The sequence below is a fragment of the Lithobates pipiens genome, unplaced genomic scaffold, assembly GCF_037356315.1.
Source record: "Lithobates pipiens isolate NorthernLeopardFrog02 unplaced genomic scaffold, aLitPip1_a1.2 Scaffold_27, whole genome shotgun sequence".
Lineage (NCBI taxonomy): Eukaryota > Metazoa > Chordata > Amphibia > Anura > Ranidae > Lithobates > Lithobates pipiens.
Genome location: NW_027507788.1, coordinates 80,493,297 through 80,509,457, shown reverse-complemented (window position 1 = coordinate 80,509,457; position 16,161 = coordinate 80,493,297). Strand labels below are relative to the sequence as shown.

The following is a 16,161-nucleotide window of genomic DNA, read 5'->3' as shown; positions in this document are numbered from 1 at the left end:
TTTTTGGTTTACAAACGCTTTAAGTCCGCAGTCCTGATCCACATACTGATCTTGGCTCCCATTGTTTGTAATATTTATTGTAGTGTGCCCCTATTTCGGTAAACTTCTTCTTTCAGGAGGGTGTCGTTTACCTGGAGGTGCCATTCCTCAAATGATGGAGGGCTTGGTGACAATCCTTTCATATCGATAAGATTATGCGCTATAAACAATAGCCTGTTAATGGGCATTAATATCTCCAGCATGTATACCTCCTCGCACATATTGATCTTGAGTTAGTATTGAAACCAGAAGCTTGAGAATGGGGTAACCAGCATCTGGTCAGCAATGGCAGCCTCCATGTATCCACTAAAAGACAAGTGCAGGAAATTGACAACATTTTTTTAAATTCCAGCCTCCTCAATTCATTCTATGACCCTTCATAACAAATCCAGACCTCTCGTACCCAGACAACTGATAAAATGTTTCTCATTTTTGAATATGCTTTCATAATGGGAATGTAAGTTAGACAGTGATGTCAACTCTCTTGCATTGTGTTATCTTCCCCCATGGTGTGTCTGCGATGCTTCTGTACCCATGACGTCTCCCTTTTGTGTAATAACTGGGTACAGAGCAGGGTTCCAGGATCTATTATCCCGCTGTGCTCATCCCAGTGGGAACGCACCTTTAATACCACCCGCATACCCGGAGAGGAGACTGGTAAGTGTGCAGCTGAACCCCATTCAGAACGCTTATGCCTTATGGTGAATAGGTCCTAACAAAGGCCAGATTTTTTTTCCTCTTTTTCTTTCAAATGGTATATATGTGTGAAATCTGTTTTAGGTTTTGGGTTCTATGTTTGGAGCTTTGTGTTAAATCACAGTTGCTAAGAGGCATGCTCCTCTGTATTGGACACTGGCAGGTTACCCAAAACAGTACAACTTACATCTGTCAGATATTTATGTGTTGCACATATCTTGACGGCCTCACTGTGATGTTGTACTGTCACTACCACATGATCCATTTATTTAAGTTTCAGTACATTTAAAACTGGTATTTTAATTATGAGTAGGGGACAGTGAGCTAAAACCAAAGATTTTTTTTTTTTTTTTTTTGTATTCAGACGCATCAGGGACCTGCATAAAATATCCTGGCTTGGCCAGCGTATCTAAGTTTTCTAATAACAGCAATAATGTCCATTTCTAAAGCTCCAAACATTATTATTTAAAACCTAATGAGCTTTAAATTGGTAACCTGAACTCCTATAAGTGTGTGCCTGCAGCATCGGTTGTATCAGCAGATGCTAGGATTAACATTTAAAGTGTATTATATTTATGAATCTTTCTGTAATGGTGGAATGTCTTTATTGATTAGTGTCTTTTCTTTGCTTCCTTCTCTTCTTTCTGTGTTTTTTTTCTTTATTTTATTTTATTATTTTTTTTTCATTTTTTTTTCTCTTGGTATCCTTGGTATCCTGCTATATTCATTTGATCATTTACCCACAATGCACACAATCTGTTTGTCTATTAAAATCGTTGTCTCCCCGTGTATTGTCTATTTTCACCTTTTTTTTTTTTGTTTTTTTTGTTTTTGTAATTTACACACCCTTGGTCTTAAATCTGTCATCATTGTTTTCCTTGCGTTTTTTTTGTCTTGTGCTCTTTGGTGTTGGTCCCTTTTTTGCCCTTTTTATACAGCTGTTGATCCAAGATTGTTTGCCTATGTGCTCTGCTCAGTGTGAGCGCATGTTTAACACGGCACGTATTCCAGGAATTGATACAGGTAGGAACAATCTTGTGTATCTGAAGGATCACTGACTTACAGCATATAAAAGCTAGAACCCACAAAAAATGTGCTTACCGCTTTCAAGCATGGTGATGAATCTCGTTTACTGTCAGTATTGCAAGCCAGTGTCAGGTAATTTGGCCAAGTTCTGGAGTTTGAAGTGGTATTTTAGTCTCTTCTATTTGTGCTTTCTCTTCTTCCATCTGTCCAGATCATTACTGCCATACAGTATTGGTTTAAAGAATAAGCAACCTAACTTTGCCTTAAACAAAATAACATTGTTCAGGGAATGTTTAAAGGCACACACTACTAAAGATAAAATGCTTAATACTAAATGGTAATAATAAAACCAAGATTTCTCTTTAACCACTTGAGACCCGCAATACGTCTACTGACGTCATGGGGTTTCGCTGGTTATATCTAAATGATGCCTGAGTCCACAGACATCATTCAGATATTGCCGTTTTCAGCCGGCGATTCCCTACACCATAAGAACGATCATAGCGGCTGTTCCGCCGCTTGATCGTTCTTACGGGCGGCGGGAGGGGACGCCCCTCCCGCCACCCTCCTGTGCTTCTACCGACTTTCCATCGGTGAGTCGGTCACAGGATCCGCCGGCCCCACAAGTGATCATAGAGATTTCCGGTGGACTAGATTGTCCCCAGAGTCTCTATGATCGTTCGGAGGCCGGGCGCGATGTTATGACGTCACGCCCGGCCTCGGTATTCAAATTAACGGCGCCGATCTGGCTAGGAAGCCATGATCGTTTATTTTTTTTTTTTTTTTTTTTTTTATTCCCAGCCTAGAGTTGAGATATGGGGTCTTATTGACCCCATATTTCACTGTAAATAGGTCTGATCGTGCCATATTCCTATTACAAGGGATGTTTACATTCCTTGTAATAGGAATAAAAGTCATTAATTTTTTTTTAATTTTTTTTTTTAAGTGTAAAACTAAAAAAATATAAATAAAATTAACAATAAAAAAAAAAAAAAAAAAAATTTAAAGCGCCCCTGTCCCCGTGAGCTCGCACACAGAAGCAAACGCATACGTTAGAGCGAGAGCAATAATTCTAGCCCTAGACCTCCTCTGTAACCCAAAATATGTAACCAGTAAAAAAATTTTAAGCGTCGCCTATGGGGATTTTTAAATACCAAAGTTTGGCGCCATTCCACGAGCGCGTGCAATTTTGAAGCGTGACATGTTGGGTATCTATTTACTCGGCGTATCCTCCTCTTTCACATTATGCAAAAAAATTGGGCTAACTTTACGTTTTTTTTTTTTTTTTAAGCATGAAACTGTTTTTTTTCTGAAAAAAACGCGTTCGAAAATTTGCTGCGCAAATACCGTGCGAGATAAAATGTTGCAATGACCGCCATTGTATTCTCTAGGGTCTTTGCTAAAAAAACATATATAATGTTTGGGGGTTCTATGTAATTTTCTAGCAAAAAAATTAGGAATTTTACATGTAGGAGAGAAATGTCAGAATTGGCCTGGGTCTGAAGTGGTTAAAAAAAGTGACATGGGTGCACCCTGTATTATAAGTTGATCTATAAAACATATAAACCTACCTAAATTTGCCTCCTATCTAAAGGTCCAGGTCCCTTGCCAGCACTGGCAAAGACATTGCATGTATCATCTGTGATAATACCCTGCCTGCTTGAGGTCTGTTCTAAATGAGTCTTCAGTTTAACTTTAAATCCCAACTGTTCCTTCTCCTATACTTAGGAAGTTAAGAGAAGTACAGATTTTTTTCTTTTTATTATTCATACTTGCCTAGGAGGATGCAGCATGGGTTCCATAACATCACCGATCGCTCGGTTCTCACAGCTCCCTGAGCAGAGAGCTAATAACTGTCAAGTCCCATACACACTATCAGATTTTCTGCAGATTTTTTCCTTCATATTTACCAAAACCATATAATATGAGGTCAAACCTTAGGAGTTTCAATTTGTATGCAATCAGGCAGGCCCTTGTACTACATGGTTTTGGTAAATCTGAAGGAAAAAATCAGCAGAAAATCTGATAGTGTGTATGGGGCTTTAGTCTCTTGCTGAGAGGCTGAGCTGGGTGCCGGTCCAGGAATCTAGAAGGATCCCGAATCCATGGTTGTGATGATGCCAAGCCTGGACTGGCTCTGACGAGCTGCACTCCTGTGGTCCATAGAAGTACAGCCAAATGAGCTTTGGCTGTACTTCTCCTTTAACCACTACAGATCCGCGCTATTGCCAAATGACGGCATTAGCGCGGACCTACATTTCCGGGACGACGTCTATTGACGTCGTCCCGGATACGAGCGGCCTGCGCGCCCCCTGAGGGGGCGCGCGCGGCGCGCTCTGTGATCGGCGAGTCCGTGAGACTCGCCTGATCACCGATCCGTGCAAGGGGTCGATCCCGACCCCTTATCACGTGATCAGCTGTCAGCCAATGACAGCTGATCATGTGATAGAACGGAGCCGGTAATCGGCTATTATTCCTCCTCGCGCTGACAGCGCGAGGAGAGAAAAAAAAAGCCGATCACCGGCGGCCGTGATCGGGACATCAGTCCCGATCACGGCCAGCAATACAGCTGACCACCTGCCCCCTGCCAGTGCCCACCTGCCCACCGCCGTGCCATCCTGAATAAAAGTAAGTGCCCCCCATCAGTGCCCCCATCAGTGCCCATAGTGCCTACAGTGCCACCCACAATGCCACCCACAGTGCCATCCAGCAGTGCCACCAACAGTGCCACCCACAGTGCCCACAATCTGCCTCAAAGGTGCTGCGACCCAGTGCCGCCCAGCAGTGCCGCCCATCAGTGCCCAGCAGTGCCGCCCATCAGTGCCCAGCAGTGCCGCCCATCAGTGCCCAGCAGTGCCGCCCATCAGTGCCCAGCAGTGCCACCTATCAGAGCCACCTATCAGTGCCACCTATCAGTGCCCATCAGTCCCATCTATCAGTGGTACCTATCAGTGCCCATCCATGCCACCCATCCGTGCCACCTTATCTGTGCCCATCTTTGCTTATCTGTGCCCATTAGTGCCGCCTTAACTATGCCTATCAGTGCCCACCAATGCAGCCCATCAGTGCCCACCAATGCAGCCCATCAGTGCCCACCAATGCAGCCCATCAGTGCCCACCAATGCAGCCATCAGTGCCGCCTAATCAGCGCACTTCAATGAAGGAGAAAAATGACCCGTTTGCAAAATTTTATAACAAACTATTAAAACATGATTTTTTTTTTTTTTTTTTTTTTTTTTGTTTGTTTAGCAAAAAATAAAACTCCGAGCTGTAACTAAATACCACCAAAAGAAAGCTCTATTTGTGGGAAAAAAATGATAAAAATTTCATTTGGGTACAGTGTTGTATGCCCGCGCAATTGTCATTCAAAGTGCATCAGCGCTGAAAGCTGAAAATTGGTCTGGGACTGAGGGGGGTTTAAGTGCCCAGTAAGCAAGTGGTTAAACAGATGGTCCTGAAAAATACTGTTACTTTTTATGCTTGGTAAATAATCACAGGCACTTGTTGCAAAGTCTGAGGCTGGACAAAAGGCTGCAAAAAGTTCTACTGCTATCTGTGTGCTGACATGTTGAGTTAAATTTGAGTTGGGCAATCAGCAAAGCTCGCTCTTCCTTCCATGGATTCGGGATATCTGTCTGGCAATTTCTTTAATACAGATGACAGCGGACCTCTCCTCCTGGACTGGACTTTGCAACAGTAAATTTAAGATGATTTACCAAAACAATTGCAGAATTGGTATTTCTAGCGCCTTGATTCTATAAGGCCTCATACACACTGTTTCAATTATTTTTATTATATTTTTTTATACACATAAATAAAAACATTTCAAAACCATATGAATAGGCATATAAATAATACATAAAACACAATTGACACAGACATGGCTCTATCTAATATACTCCATCATGTTAAATGTATTCCACCAAACCCCCTCCCCAGAAAGGGAAAGAAGAAAAAAAAAAAAAAACCTCACCCCCACCTGTTCCACTCAAAAGTGTTATCCTTGTGCTTGTAATAGGTGCTCTAGTCCCCTTCCTATAACAAAATATTTAGTGCCATTCTTTCTTGCGTAAATAAAAGGTGAAATATCTCAATTCTTAATAAAAAGGAAAGATTAAACTCTTTACTCCTTTTTGACAATCCCTCCTAAAAGCACTTATTTCCATGAAAGAAGAAAAAAAAGGGGGGTGGGGGTGTTCTGGGGGGGATGGGGCGATGAGGAATTTAACTAGTGTTTAATTCACTCAGTGACTTCTTTCTCTATACAATAAAACTGAGTTTCCCAATCCTTCTTTATAAGTTTATAATGAGGTGACATTCTCTATTTTTTTTTTTTACTTCCATCAAAAACTCCTCCAATAAAGTGTACCCACTTTCTGTGTACCAAAAACCAAAGGAGAACACAAACAACCCCTTTATAATATCCTCACCCATTGCCTATAGTATTGGATTTTCTCAGCGACTTCCTTCAAGAAAAAAGGGGGGGGGGACATGGATGCAGGGCAGTGGATCACCTAGTTCCTTCCCATACAGTTCACATAAACCTGGGTTTGTCTAAATTCCAACCAACTCCTCCAAGTACTGGTAAAAAAAAAATCTGAGTTATTTTGCATATGTTTTGCTAATTTTGTCTACTTCCCTAAACCAATCCTTTATCCTCAGAACTGCACTTCCATTGTTTCGGGATTAATGCTTTTGCTGTATTCAGCAGAAATGGAGTAATTGTTGCTCTGTATTTCTTCCTTGGTATCCCCGTTCCATGGAACAGGCATTGCCAGGGATCAAGTCCAATTTCATTCCCACTAATCATATTTATCCAGTCAAGTACTTCCCTCCAATAAGGTTGTATTAGGGGACACTGCCACCCTATGTCTGTATGTGTTCTGATCTCCCCGCATTCCCTCCAACATAGAGGAGACAAGTCTGGACTGATTATATGCAATTTTATTGGGTCATAATACCACTTATTAAAATAGTTTTATTAATTTCCTGCATCCCTGTGTCTATTGAAGATGAGTGAACATCCAAAATTTTACTTCTCATTGTTTCAGGCACTAACTGGTTTGGTTCCAGTTCCCACCCCTCCAAGGGACACAGGGATTCCCCATCCGGGGGGCTCATCAACAACCTATAAACATTTGAAATCCCCGTCTATTCCCTCTTGATCGACTAGTCTTTCCCATGAAGCTTGCTAACTGAGTGGGGCGGTTTCTGGAGAGATTTTACAAAATGTTGAAGTTGTCTGTCTGCATGTATCCTATGATGTCACCCCATATTTTCCCCGCAGTTCGGATAGTGAGCAAAGGACTTGTCCCTTCAGGAAGTCTTTTAGCCTAAGACAGTCTGGAGAGGTCCATTTTAAATAAAGTTTATTATCCTTGCCTGGAGGGAAATAATTATTGCCTGTCAATGGCATCAAAGGACTATTATATTGCCAAGAAATATTTTTTGAAAAGCTTATCCCAAACTAGAGCTGCACGATTCTGGCTAAAATGAGAATCACGATTTTTTTCCTTAGAAGATCAAGATTCTCTCACAATTCTCGTGGTGTAACATCATCTTTCACATTAAAACCAAAAAAAAATTAGGCTAACTTTACTTTTTTTTTTTTTTTTTTATTAATTGAAGTGAATTTTTTCCCAAAAAAATGCATTTGAAAGACCGCTGGGCAAATACAGTGTGACATAAAATATTGCAGCAATTGCCATTTTGTTCCCTAGGGTCTCTGCTAAAATATATATAATAAAGATTATATGTTGACTGCGCTAACTTTTATACTTTATAACCTTGTTTGGGTATAAGGTTATAAAGTACAAAAGTTAGCACAGTCAGCATATAATCTTTGTTGTTTTATTCAGGTTTTCACTTTAAGTGGAACCACATTTGACAGCAGCAAACTGATTTTTAGTAGGGGTGTATCACGAAATTGTGCACTAGATATAAAATAAATTTGTGCCGGTAGACACATATTTATGTTTGTAAAATATATATCATGTTTGGGGGTTCCAAGTAATTTTCTAGCAAAAAATATTGATTTTAAATTAAGTGTCAGAAAAAGATTTAGACTTTAAGTGGTTAAACTTCCTGCATTTACATTTTGTTGAAAACTTGGCAGTCTGCCCAGATTATTTATTTACACAGAAGTGTATCCCTTTGATCTAAGAAAGAAGCTTGGTTACAATGTTGCAAGTTAAAAAAAAAAAAAAAAAAAAAAACCTGTCAGACTGCCCAGATGTTTTCTTTTGACAGCTGAGTGAGCAGATAGCTCCACTTGTTTGTGAAAAAATCGGCAACCTCTGCAGGAGAGATGTCAGGGGGGTGAATCGAGATCATGATTTTTTAATGATTAATTGTGCAGCTCTATCCCAAACTCTGTTTCTATGGTAATTGGCGCCATTCCTCTTGAGTCTCCTCTAAATTTTTTTGGGATCCAAATACTCTGACTCAAAGCAGATTTACTCATCTCTGCCTCTAGCGACACCCATTTTTATTAATATGGATAGCCATGTACTCAGTCCATAACTCTCCACAGTATTGCCGCCGCATGGTATTTTTCGAGATCTGGAAGGAATAATTCTCCTCTTTCCTTTTGATCCACGTAAAGTTTTGTTGGCATAAATGTTTTCCATTTAAACTTTTGCAATATCAAAATAAGTCCCAGCGATATGTATCGGAAGGCACTGGAAAATATACACAAAGCTTTTGGGTTGATGATGACACTTATCCTGCCGAACCATGATAATCTATGCGCAGGGTATCCTCTCAAATCTTGTTTGATTTTGTTTAATAGGAGCAAGTAATTGTCCCGATATAGATCCTGTATTGATGTTGACCGAAACACTCCCAGATATTTCAATCTCCTCTTCCTCCACTTAAAGTGATACAGAATTCTGAGATCCTTTCCTTCATCTGAGAAGATTGAGATATCTAATATGTCTGTTTTCTCCATATTGATCTTGAGATTAGCTATGATCCCATATTCCCTCAATTCTAATAAAATCTCTGGGAGTGTTTGTGTGGGATTCGTTATATATAACAGAACAACATCCGCACATGCGGATGTCTTATGTTCTTGCCCAGCCACTTCTATACTTTATTATTTTTATTTTTTTTAGAATTTGCTCTTATAGAAGCCAAAAAGGGTTCCAGGGAAAACACGAAGAGTAGGGGGGAGAGGGGGCATCCCTGGCGTGTCATTGTGTAGCTTGGATTTTAGCCATAGGGTTAGAGTATAAAGCCTCTATCCACCTCAGCATTCGTGGGCCTATGCCAAATGTATATAGTGTCCGCAACATAAAGTGCCAATCTAACCTATAAAAAGCCTTTCCGCATCTATTGATAGGAAAAGAACAAGTTTCTTTCCCTTTTTCGCTACATGCATCAATAAAGTTGTTCTTAAGATATTATCTCTTACCACCCTCCCAGGGACAAATCCTGCTTGATCTTTCTCAATGCAATCTGGCATAAGTCTTTCGGCCAAAATCCTTGCATATATTTTAATATCCTCATTGATCAAGGATATTGGCCTAAAGCTACAGCACAGAGTTGGATCCTTCCCTTCTTTACCCAAGAGTGATATGTTCACAAATCTTCAGGCCTTCCCCAATAGAATTCATATTTAAATGGAAAAAGTGTCTCGGGGTACCTGAAAACCTTTTAAAGTATAAGGATGTGTAGCCGTCCGGCCCCGGACTTTTACCAGCTTTACTTTTCTTGACTGCCTGTACAATTTCTTCCTTGGAATTCTCTTTTTCTAAATGACTTACATCCTCGTCCAATAGGACCGGTAACTTTATCTTCTGTAAGTACTGTTCTATTTTATTTAGTCTATTTTGTCTATCTTCACTGTTTCTAGTATCACTTACTTTATATAATGATTGATAGTACTCCAGAAAGATTTTACTGATGTCACTAGTAGAATATTTAATTTCTCATTTTTTCTTTCATTTTTGCAATATAATTTAATTTCGTCTAGGTTTAATCCCCCTCGCCAGTACTCTCCCAGGTCTGTTACCGAACTCCTATTGCCTTTTGGTTGTTCTAATAAAAGCTTTTTTTGGACTCCTGTTCCATCAAATCTCTCAGCCTCGTGTTTTCCTATCAATTCCACCTTTAGTTTATTATCATTTAATTTGTTGTAACTGTTCTAGTTGCTGGATTCCTTGTAGGAGAGATTATTTTTGTGCTGACCATATTTTTTTCCTTTTAACTCCTTCTGCTATCAATCTCCCTCTCATAAATACTATAGAGTTTCCCACAGTACAGTTAGCGCAATATTTTCCAAGTTATTCTCTTTAAAAAATAAGTCGAGGATCTTTGCCTATCTGGGATATTCTCTAGGTCCAAGCTAACTATAACCGGGGTATGATCTGAGAGGGGGAAGGATTTCATCTCTGCATTTATTAGTCCCTCCAGAAGCTGGTGGTCCAGTAAAACAAATTAGATTGTCGAATAGGAGGAGTGCACCTTGGAGTAATATGTAAAGTCGTAACCCATCCCCCCCCCCCCCCCCCCCCTTTGGGCTATATGATTCTCCAAGCTTCCACTCCTTGCTGTTGATGTAGTTTTTGTTTAATTACCTTAAGATATTTACCCTCTGAATGTAGGGAAAGGAGCTGGGTATCCAGGGTCGGAGCAAATACAAATTTAAAATCCCCAGCCATAATTACTTTACCTTCTTTAAAATGTTCTAATTTATTCATTACCTTTATCAAAGAGAAATGGATGAATATTTTGGCAGTATATATTAACTAATGTATATTTTATATTGAACAGGGATCCTTTAATAGATACCTTCCTTCAGAATCCATTTCCATTCATTTTTAATTAAATGGTGTATTTTTATCAAAGCCTATCACTGTTCCTTTGAATCTCTTATCAGGGGAATATCCATATATAATTTTTTTTTTTTTTTTTTTTTGTTTTTTTTTGATGACCAACTTTTTAATTCCTGCAATATTTGATGCCTCGTGCACACTGGACATTGTAAAAACGCCAGTAGAGCAAGGATATATATATATATATATATATATATATATAACTACAACTGCCAAACTGAAGTTTAGGCGCAGTTGGACGTTTTTTTTTCAGCAGCCCCTGAACTCTCCTGCTGTGTACATGCAGTTTATAGTAGTTTAGAGGTAGTTAAAGGCTTTTTTTTCTCTTTTTTTTTTTTTTTTTTAAGCAGAAAAATCAAGTTCGCAACTGTAGTTTACTGGCATTTTAAACACCAAATGCGTGCAACTGCGATAAACTGCATTTATGAGCATTTCCATTATATAAGCGCTTTTAACCACTTGCCGCAAACCGCGCTCATTGTACGTCAGTTCTTTGAAGTAGAATACCGGGGTTATGGTGGCAGATAACCCTGGTATTTTCTGAAACAGTGGGCAGTCCTACTAAAAGTAAGTGGTCTCCGCAGTGCCCACGCCCCTCCTGCCATGTTCCGGTCTCCGCTGGTAGCGGCGGAAACAATCCGATCCTTTCCCCTCTGAATCACTGTGTCGAGTGAGGGAATGATGATGACCCCCACTCGCCTCAAAAAAATGTTTTACTGCTTGCTGTCCTCACCCACCTCCCTAAATACTTACCTCTCAATCGAGTCCTCAATGCACTGTGCGCGGCTGGATCTCTTCTCTTCTTTTCCTCTTCACACAGGAACTCAAGCAGCAAAAAGAGGCATTGGCTCCTGCTGCTGTCAATCAAATGCTATGAGATAGAAGTGGGGGGGTGGAGCCAAGCACCACAGTGTGTGTCTATGGAGCGAGCATTCATATGTACCCCCAGAGCATGCAGCTTGATATGGGAACACAGGGAGAAGAGGGGGAGCCAAGAACAATACAAGTTTGAGGATGAAGTTAGAAACCTCATTGATTGCTGTGGGCAATGATTCTGCTTTTACTTCTATGGTGATACGTTTTAAGCCAGTATCTGACAAAAAGAAATATAGGCTGCAAACTCAATGGGTCTGTAGTGCCTTCTCAATGTTTTCCCTTACAGGCATTTAGATTTAAATGAAAACATAGGGTTAGTGTGCCTTTAAATGTTCCCTATGCATCTGATGCTGCTTGCAGCGTGTATTGTAAAATACATTAGTCTACGACAAAATTCCAGTGCAGTTGTTTCCTTGACTGCCTCATAAGTGACACCATCACTTTAAAATTAAAATATCCAAAAATAAGTATACGAAGAGGGAACCACTGGATCAAAAAGACTAAGTGGTTGATATACTAAAGACAAATAGACTTTGCACTTTCCAAAGTGCAGTTGCATTCTGCATGTGCAGTTTCTCCAGAGCTTCGTAAATGAGCAGCAGCTCTGCTGACTTTCATCTTCCAATCACGTGCAAGTAAAAATGCTTTTTTTTTTAATACTTGCACGTGAATGGGTATTTGTTGCAAAATTAAGCTTTACCTAATTTACTAGGCTTTGGAGCAACTGCATTATGCAAAGTGCACACTCCAATTACACACGCCTTTAGTAAATGAACCCCTAAAATGTTATGTGCAGTTAATGTAACTAAACCCTACAAAAAAATGGCATTATATCTCTAACAGACTGTATTTTTTAAAGTGCTAAGGCTGCTAAATCTGATAACATTTAAGGTTCTACTTCTTGGATTGGTCTTTTTGTGTATTACTTTGAAAAAGAGTAATTATAAGTTTAAGGCTTCCTTAACCGCTTCCCGACCAGCGCACGACGATGTACGTCGGCAGAATGGCACGAGAAGGCAAATTGGCATACAGGCACGTCCATTTAAAATTGCCGGCGTGCCACCACGTGCCGGTCAGGACCCCCCTGAATGAATGAATGAAATACTTGTATAGCGCACAATGCGAACTGAATCGCCTCTAGGCGCTGGGCCCGAGTCTGGTCGTGGGTCCCTCGGACTCTATCGCCGCAGGGATACCCGCGATCGTCTCACTAACACACAACCTCTCCCCCCACAGTTAGTAACGCCCCCTAGGACACACTTAACCCCTACACTGCCACCCCTGGTTAACCCCTTCACTGCCAGTGTCATTTACACAGAAATCCATGCATTTGTATAGCACTGATTGCTGTATAAATGACAATGTTCCCAAAAATGTGTCAAGTGTCCGCCATAAAGTCACAGTCACAATAAAAATTACTGCTCGCCGCAATTACTAGTAAAAAAAAAAAATTATTAACCACTTTCAGACCGGACCATTTTGCTTTTGGCTTGAGACCAGACCACTTTTTGCGATTTGGCACTGCGTCGCTTTAACTGAGAATTGCGCGATTGTGCGACGCGACTCTCAAACAAAATTGACAGCTTTCTTTTGGTATTTGATCACCCTGCGGTTTTTTATTTTTTGCGCTATATAGAAAAATAGAGCGACAGTTTTGAAAATAACGCATTATTTTTTACTTTTTGCTATAATATCCCCCAAAACTATATTTTAAAAAAACTTATTTTTTTTCCTCCGTTTAGGCCGATACGTATTCTTCTACATATTTTTGGTAAAAAAAAATCACAATAGGCGATTGATTGGTTTGCGCAAAATTTATAGCGATTACAAAATAGGGGATTTTTATTAATAATTTTTATTTTTACTAGTAATGGCGGCGATCGGCGATTTTTATTGTGACATTATAGCAGACACATTTTTGGGACCATTGGCATTAATACAGATTCCTGTGTAAATGGCAGTGAAGGGGTTAACCAGGGGGTTAAGTGTGTCCTAGGGGCGTGTTACTAACTGTGGGGGGTTGGGCTATGTGTTAGTGAACACTGATCTCTGCTCCAATCACAGGGAGCAGAGATCAGTGTCACTTGTTGATAGGCAGAACGGGGAGATGCTGTTTACATCGGCATCTCCCCGTTCAGCCTCCCCATGAGACGATCGCGGGACCCGTGACCGGACTCACGAGGGTCCCGACTGGCGCGCGTCGCCGGCAGCATGCACACGATGGCAGGTGGCAATTACAAATGGACGTACCTGTATGCCAATTTGCCTGTCTGTGCCATTCTGCCGATGTACATTGTCGTGCCCTGGTTGGGGAGTGGTTACTAAAAATGCCATAAAACCTATGTTTTATGGCATTTTTGTGATTTTTGCCAAAAATATGTAGAAGAATATATAGCGGCCTAAACTGAGGAAACAAAGTTTGTGTTTTTTTTTTTGGGGGGGGGGGGGGGGGGGTATTTATTATAGCAAAAAGTAAAAAAAAATGCGTTTTGTTCAAAATTGGCGGATTTTTTTGGTTTATAGCGCAAAAAATAAAAACTGCAGGAGTGATCAAATGCGACCAAAAGAAAGCTCTATTTGTGGGGGAAAAAAAATGTCGGTTTTGTTTGGGAGCCACGTCGCACGACTGTGCAATTGTCAGTTAAAGCGACGCAGTGCCGAATCGCAAAAAGTGGTCCGGTCTTAAAACGGCAAAATGGTCCGGTCTGAAAGTGGTTTAAAACCCAGACTCATCCCTGATGTAAAAAGAAAGGGGGGTAGTGTCGAACCCCCCCAAGCATACAGAGCCACATGCCTTCAAACTTGTTTCCCATGTTCCCTCGTCCTGCACAACCCTGGCCTGATGGTTGTTAGTGCGGAGGGGGTGACTTATCCTTTGGAAGCCCCCTTTAACAAGGACTCCCCAGATTCTGCCCTCTCCATGTGAATGAGTATGGGGTACATAGCCCTGTTCATTTACCAAAAAAAGTTTCAACAAGTCTTAATTAAAAGATAAAACATTACGGTTAACGTTATTGGCTAGCTTAGTTTAATAAAGATGCAGGATTTTGAACATGTTGGTTTTTTTTCTCACCCATACAGGCAGTATACAATGCAGAACCAACATTCTATAAAGCCTAAATTATAAAGCCTAAATTATAAAACGTATTTCTGTAGCTAATGGGTATCCCCTAAACTTCAAAATTCTGATATATTTGATCTCAAAAGTTGCAAGGACCTTCTGCATTTCGTATTAGATGTGCATGATGCTTGGACACCCACATAACTGACAAGCTGGTATGTGGAAGGGAATGTGTTCTCTTAAATTTAATAAGGCATGTTCTGTATAAAAATCATGATTTAAAGGCTGATAGCAGGGAAGACCTGGAGCAACCATACAATAGGAGTAACCTAGCACTTTCTTGCCACCCAAAATCTGCTTATTCTTTAAAGAAAAGTTGCCACTTGCATAGAGTATTGCATTTTTGTACTCTTTGAAGACTAGTAGTAGAATTAGGTAAGCTTGTTTTATATATTATAAAACAATGTGCCGTATTTGATATGTTGCTTGTGTATTTAGAATAGGCACAATCAAAACATTTTGATAAAGTATGATTTAATAGATGTTTACCTTCTTTCATGCTAATCTCTGTGTAGACAGCATCCAACACTACTCTGATAGTAAGCACATAGTGGTGTATCACAAGGGGCGTTTCTTCAGAGTCTGGGTCTACAATAGCGGACGTTTGCTGAACCCTAAGGAACTTGAGCTGCAGTTCCAGCACATCCTGGAGGATACTAGCCCTCCTCAGCCTGGGGAGGAGAAACTAGCTGCTTTAACTGCTGGAGAGAGGTGAGGTGTTTTTGCTTTTAAAAAAAAAAAAAGAAGCCTATGGGGTGTGCAGTATAAGAGTTATATAGTGAAATTAAAATGACAAACCGTGTCAAACATACAGTAAGTCTCCTACATACAAAACATTCTAATTACGACGTGTTCATGTACTAATTGGACGTGTTCATGTACGGAGCCCGCTGTGCTCAGCAGGGGATCGTTTCATCGATCCCCGCTGAGCACGAAGATGACGGGTCCTTCACTGCACACTGTGCAGGGACAGAACTGTCAGAGCACTGCTCTCCCCTATGGGGGATCAGGTGAGGGCAGACCGTAGAGTCCGTCGTCATCTGATCCGCAGACGGATGGAGAAGTAGGGTTTTCTTCCGTGTCACTTTTTCGGATCAGAGCGCGCCGGATGTCGGCGCACATGTCACCGCTGACATCTGACGCTCCATAAAGGTCTATGGAGCGTCCGTTCAGGTCCGCCTAAAAAACTGACAGGCGGACCTCAACGGACAGGCTGTGTGAAAGAGGCCTAATACTGTAAATCTGGGTACACACACTGTTTATTTTTTTTTTTATTCAGCCCAGCGGGCTAAAGGAAAAAAAACCTGACAGATCTCCATACCAACACGTGTAATAGTGCAGCGACCTCCAATTGTGTGCATTTGTGTTCTGACGGGGGCTTCCCCTGCCAGCACATGCTGGCCAGCGCTTGCAGCCTTTTTCTGCAAGCACTGACATTTTGGTGGACTTATGAACAAGTTGAACTTACAAACAAGCTCTTGTTAGTAAGTAGGGGACTTACTGTAGTGTTGGATCAGGTGCCCTGTTCACTATCGTTTACACTGAGAAGTGTTGCCATAAGGGTTT

At 40.8% G+C, this 16,161-nt stretch overlaps 1 protein-coding gene across 3 annotated transcripts in view; it reads left to right on the top strand.

The window, feature by feature from the left end:
* Window positions 1-16,161, top strand: part of LOC143933940 (carnitine O-palmitoyltransferase 1, liver isoform-like) — a 203,607-nt gene that overhangs the window by 129,947 nt on the left and 57,499 nt on the right. For 2 of the 3 annotated variants that reach the window (XM_077457117.1, XM_077457116.1), the window contains exons 9-10: window positions 609-696; window positions 15,111-15,306. In XM_077457117.1, the coding sequence (XP_077313243.1) occupies window positions 609-696; window positions 15,111-15,306 (284 nt within the window). Of the gene's footprint in view, window positions 1-608; window positions 697-1,673; window positions 1,759-15,110; window positions 15,307-16,161 lie in introns of all 3 variants that reach the window. The other variant, XM_077457118.1, reaches the window with a different exon arrangement.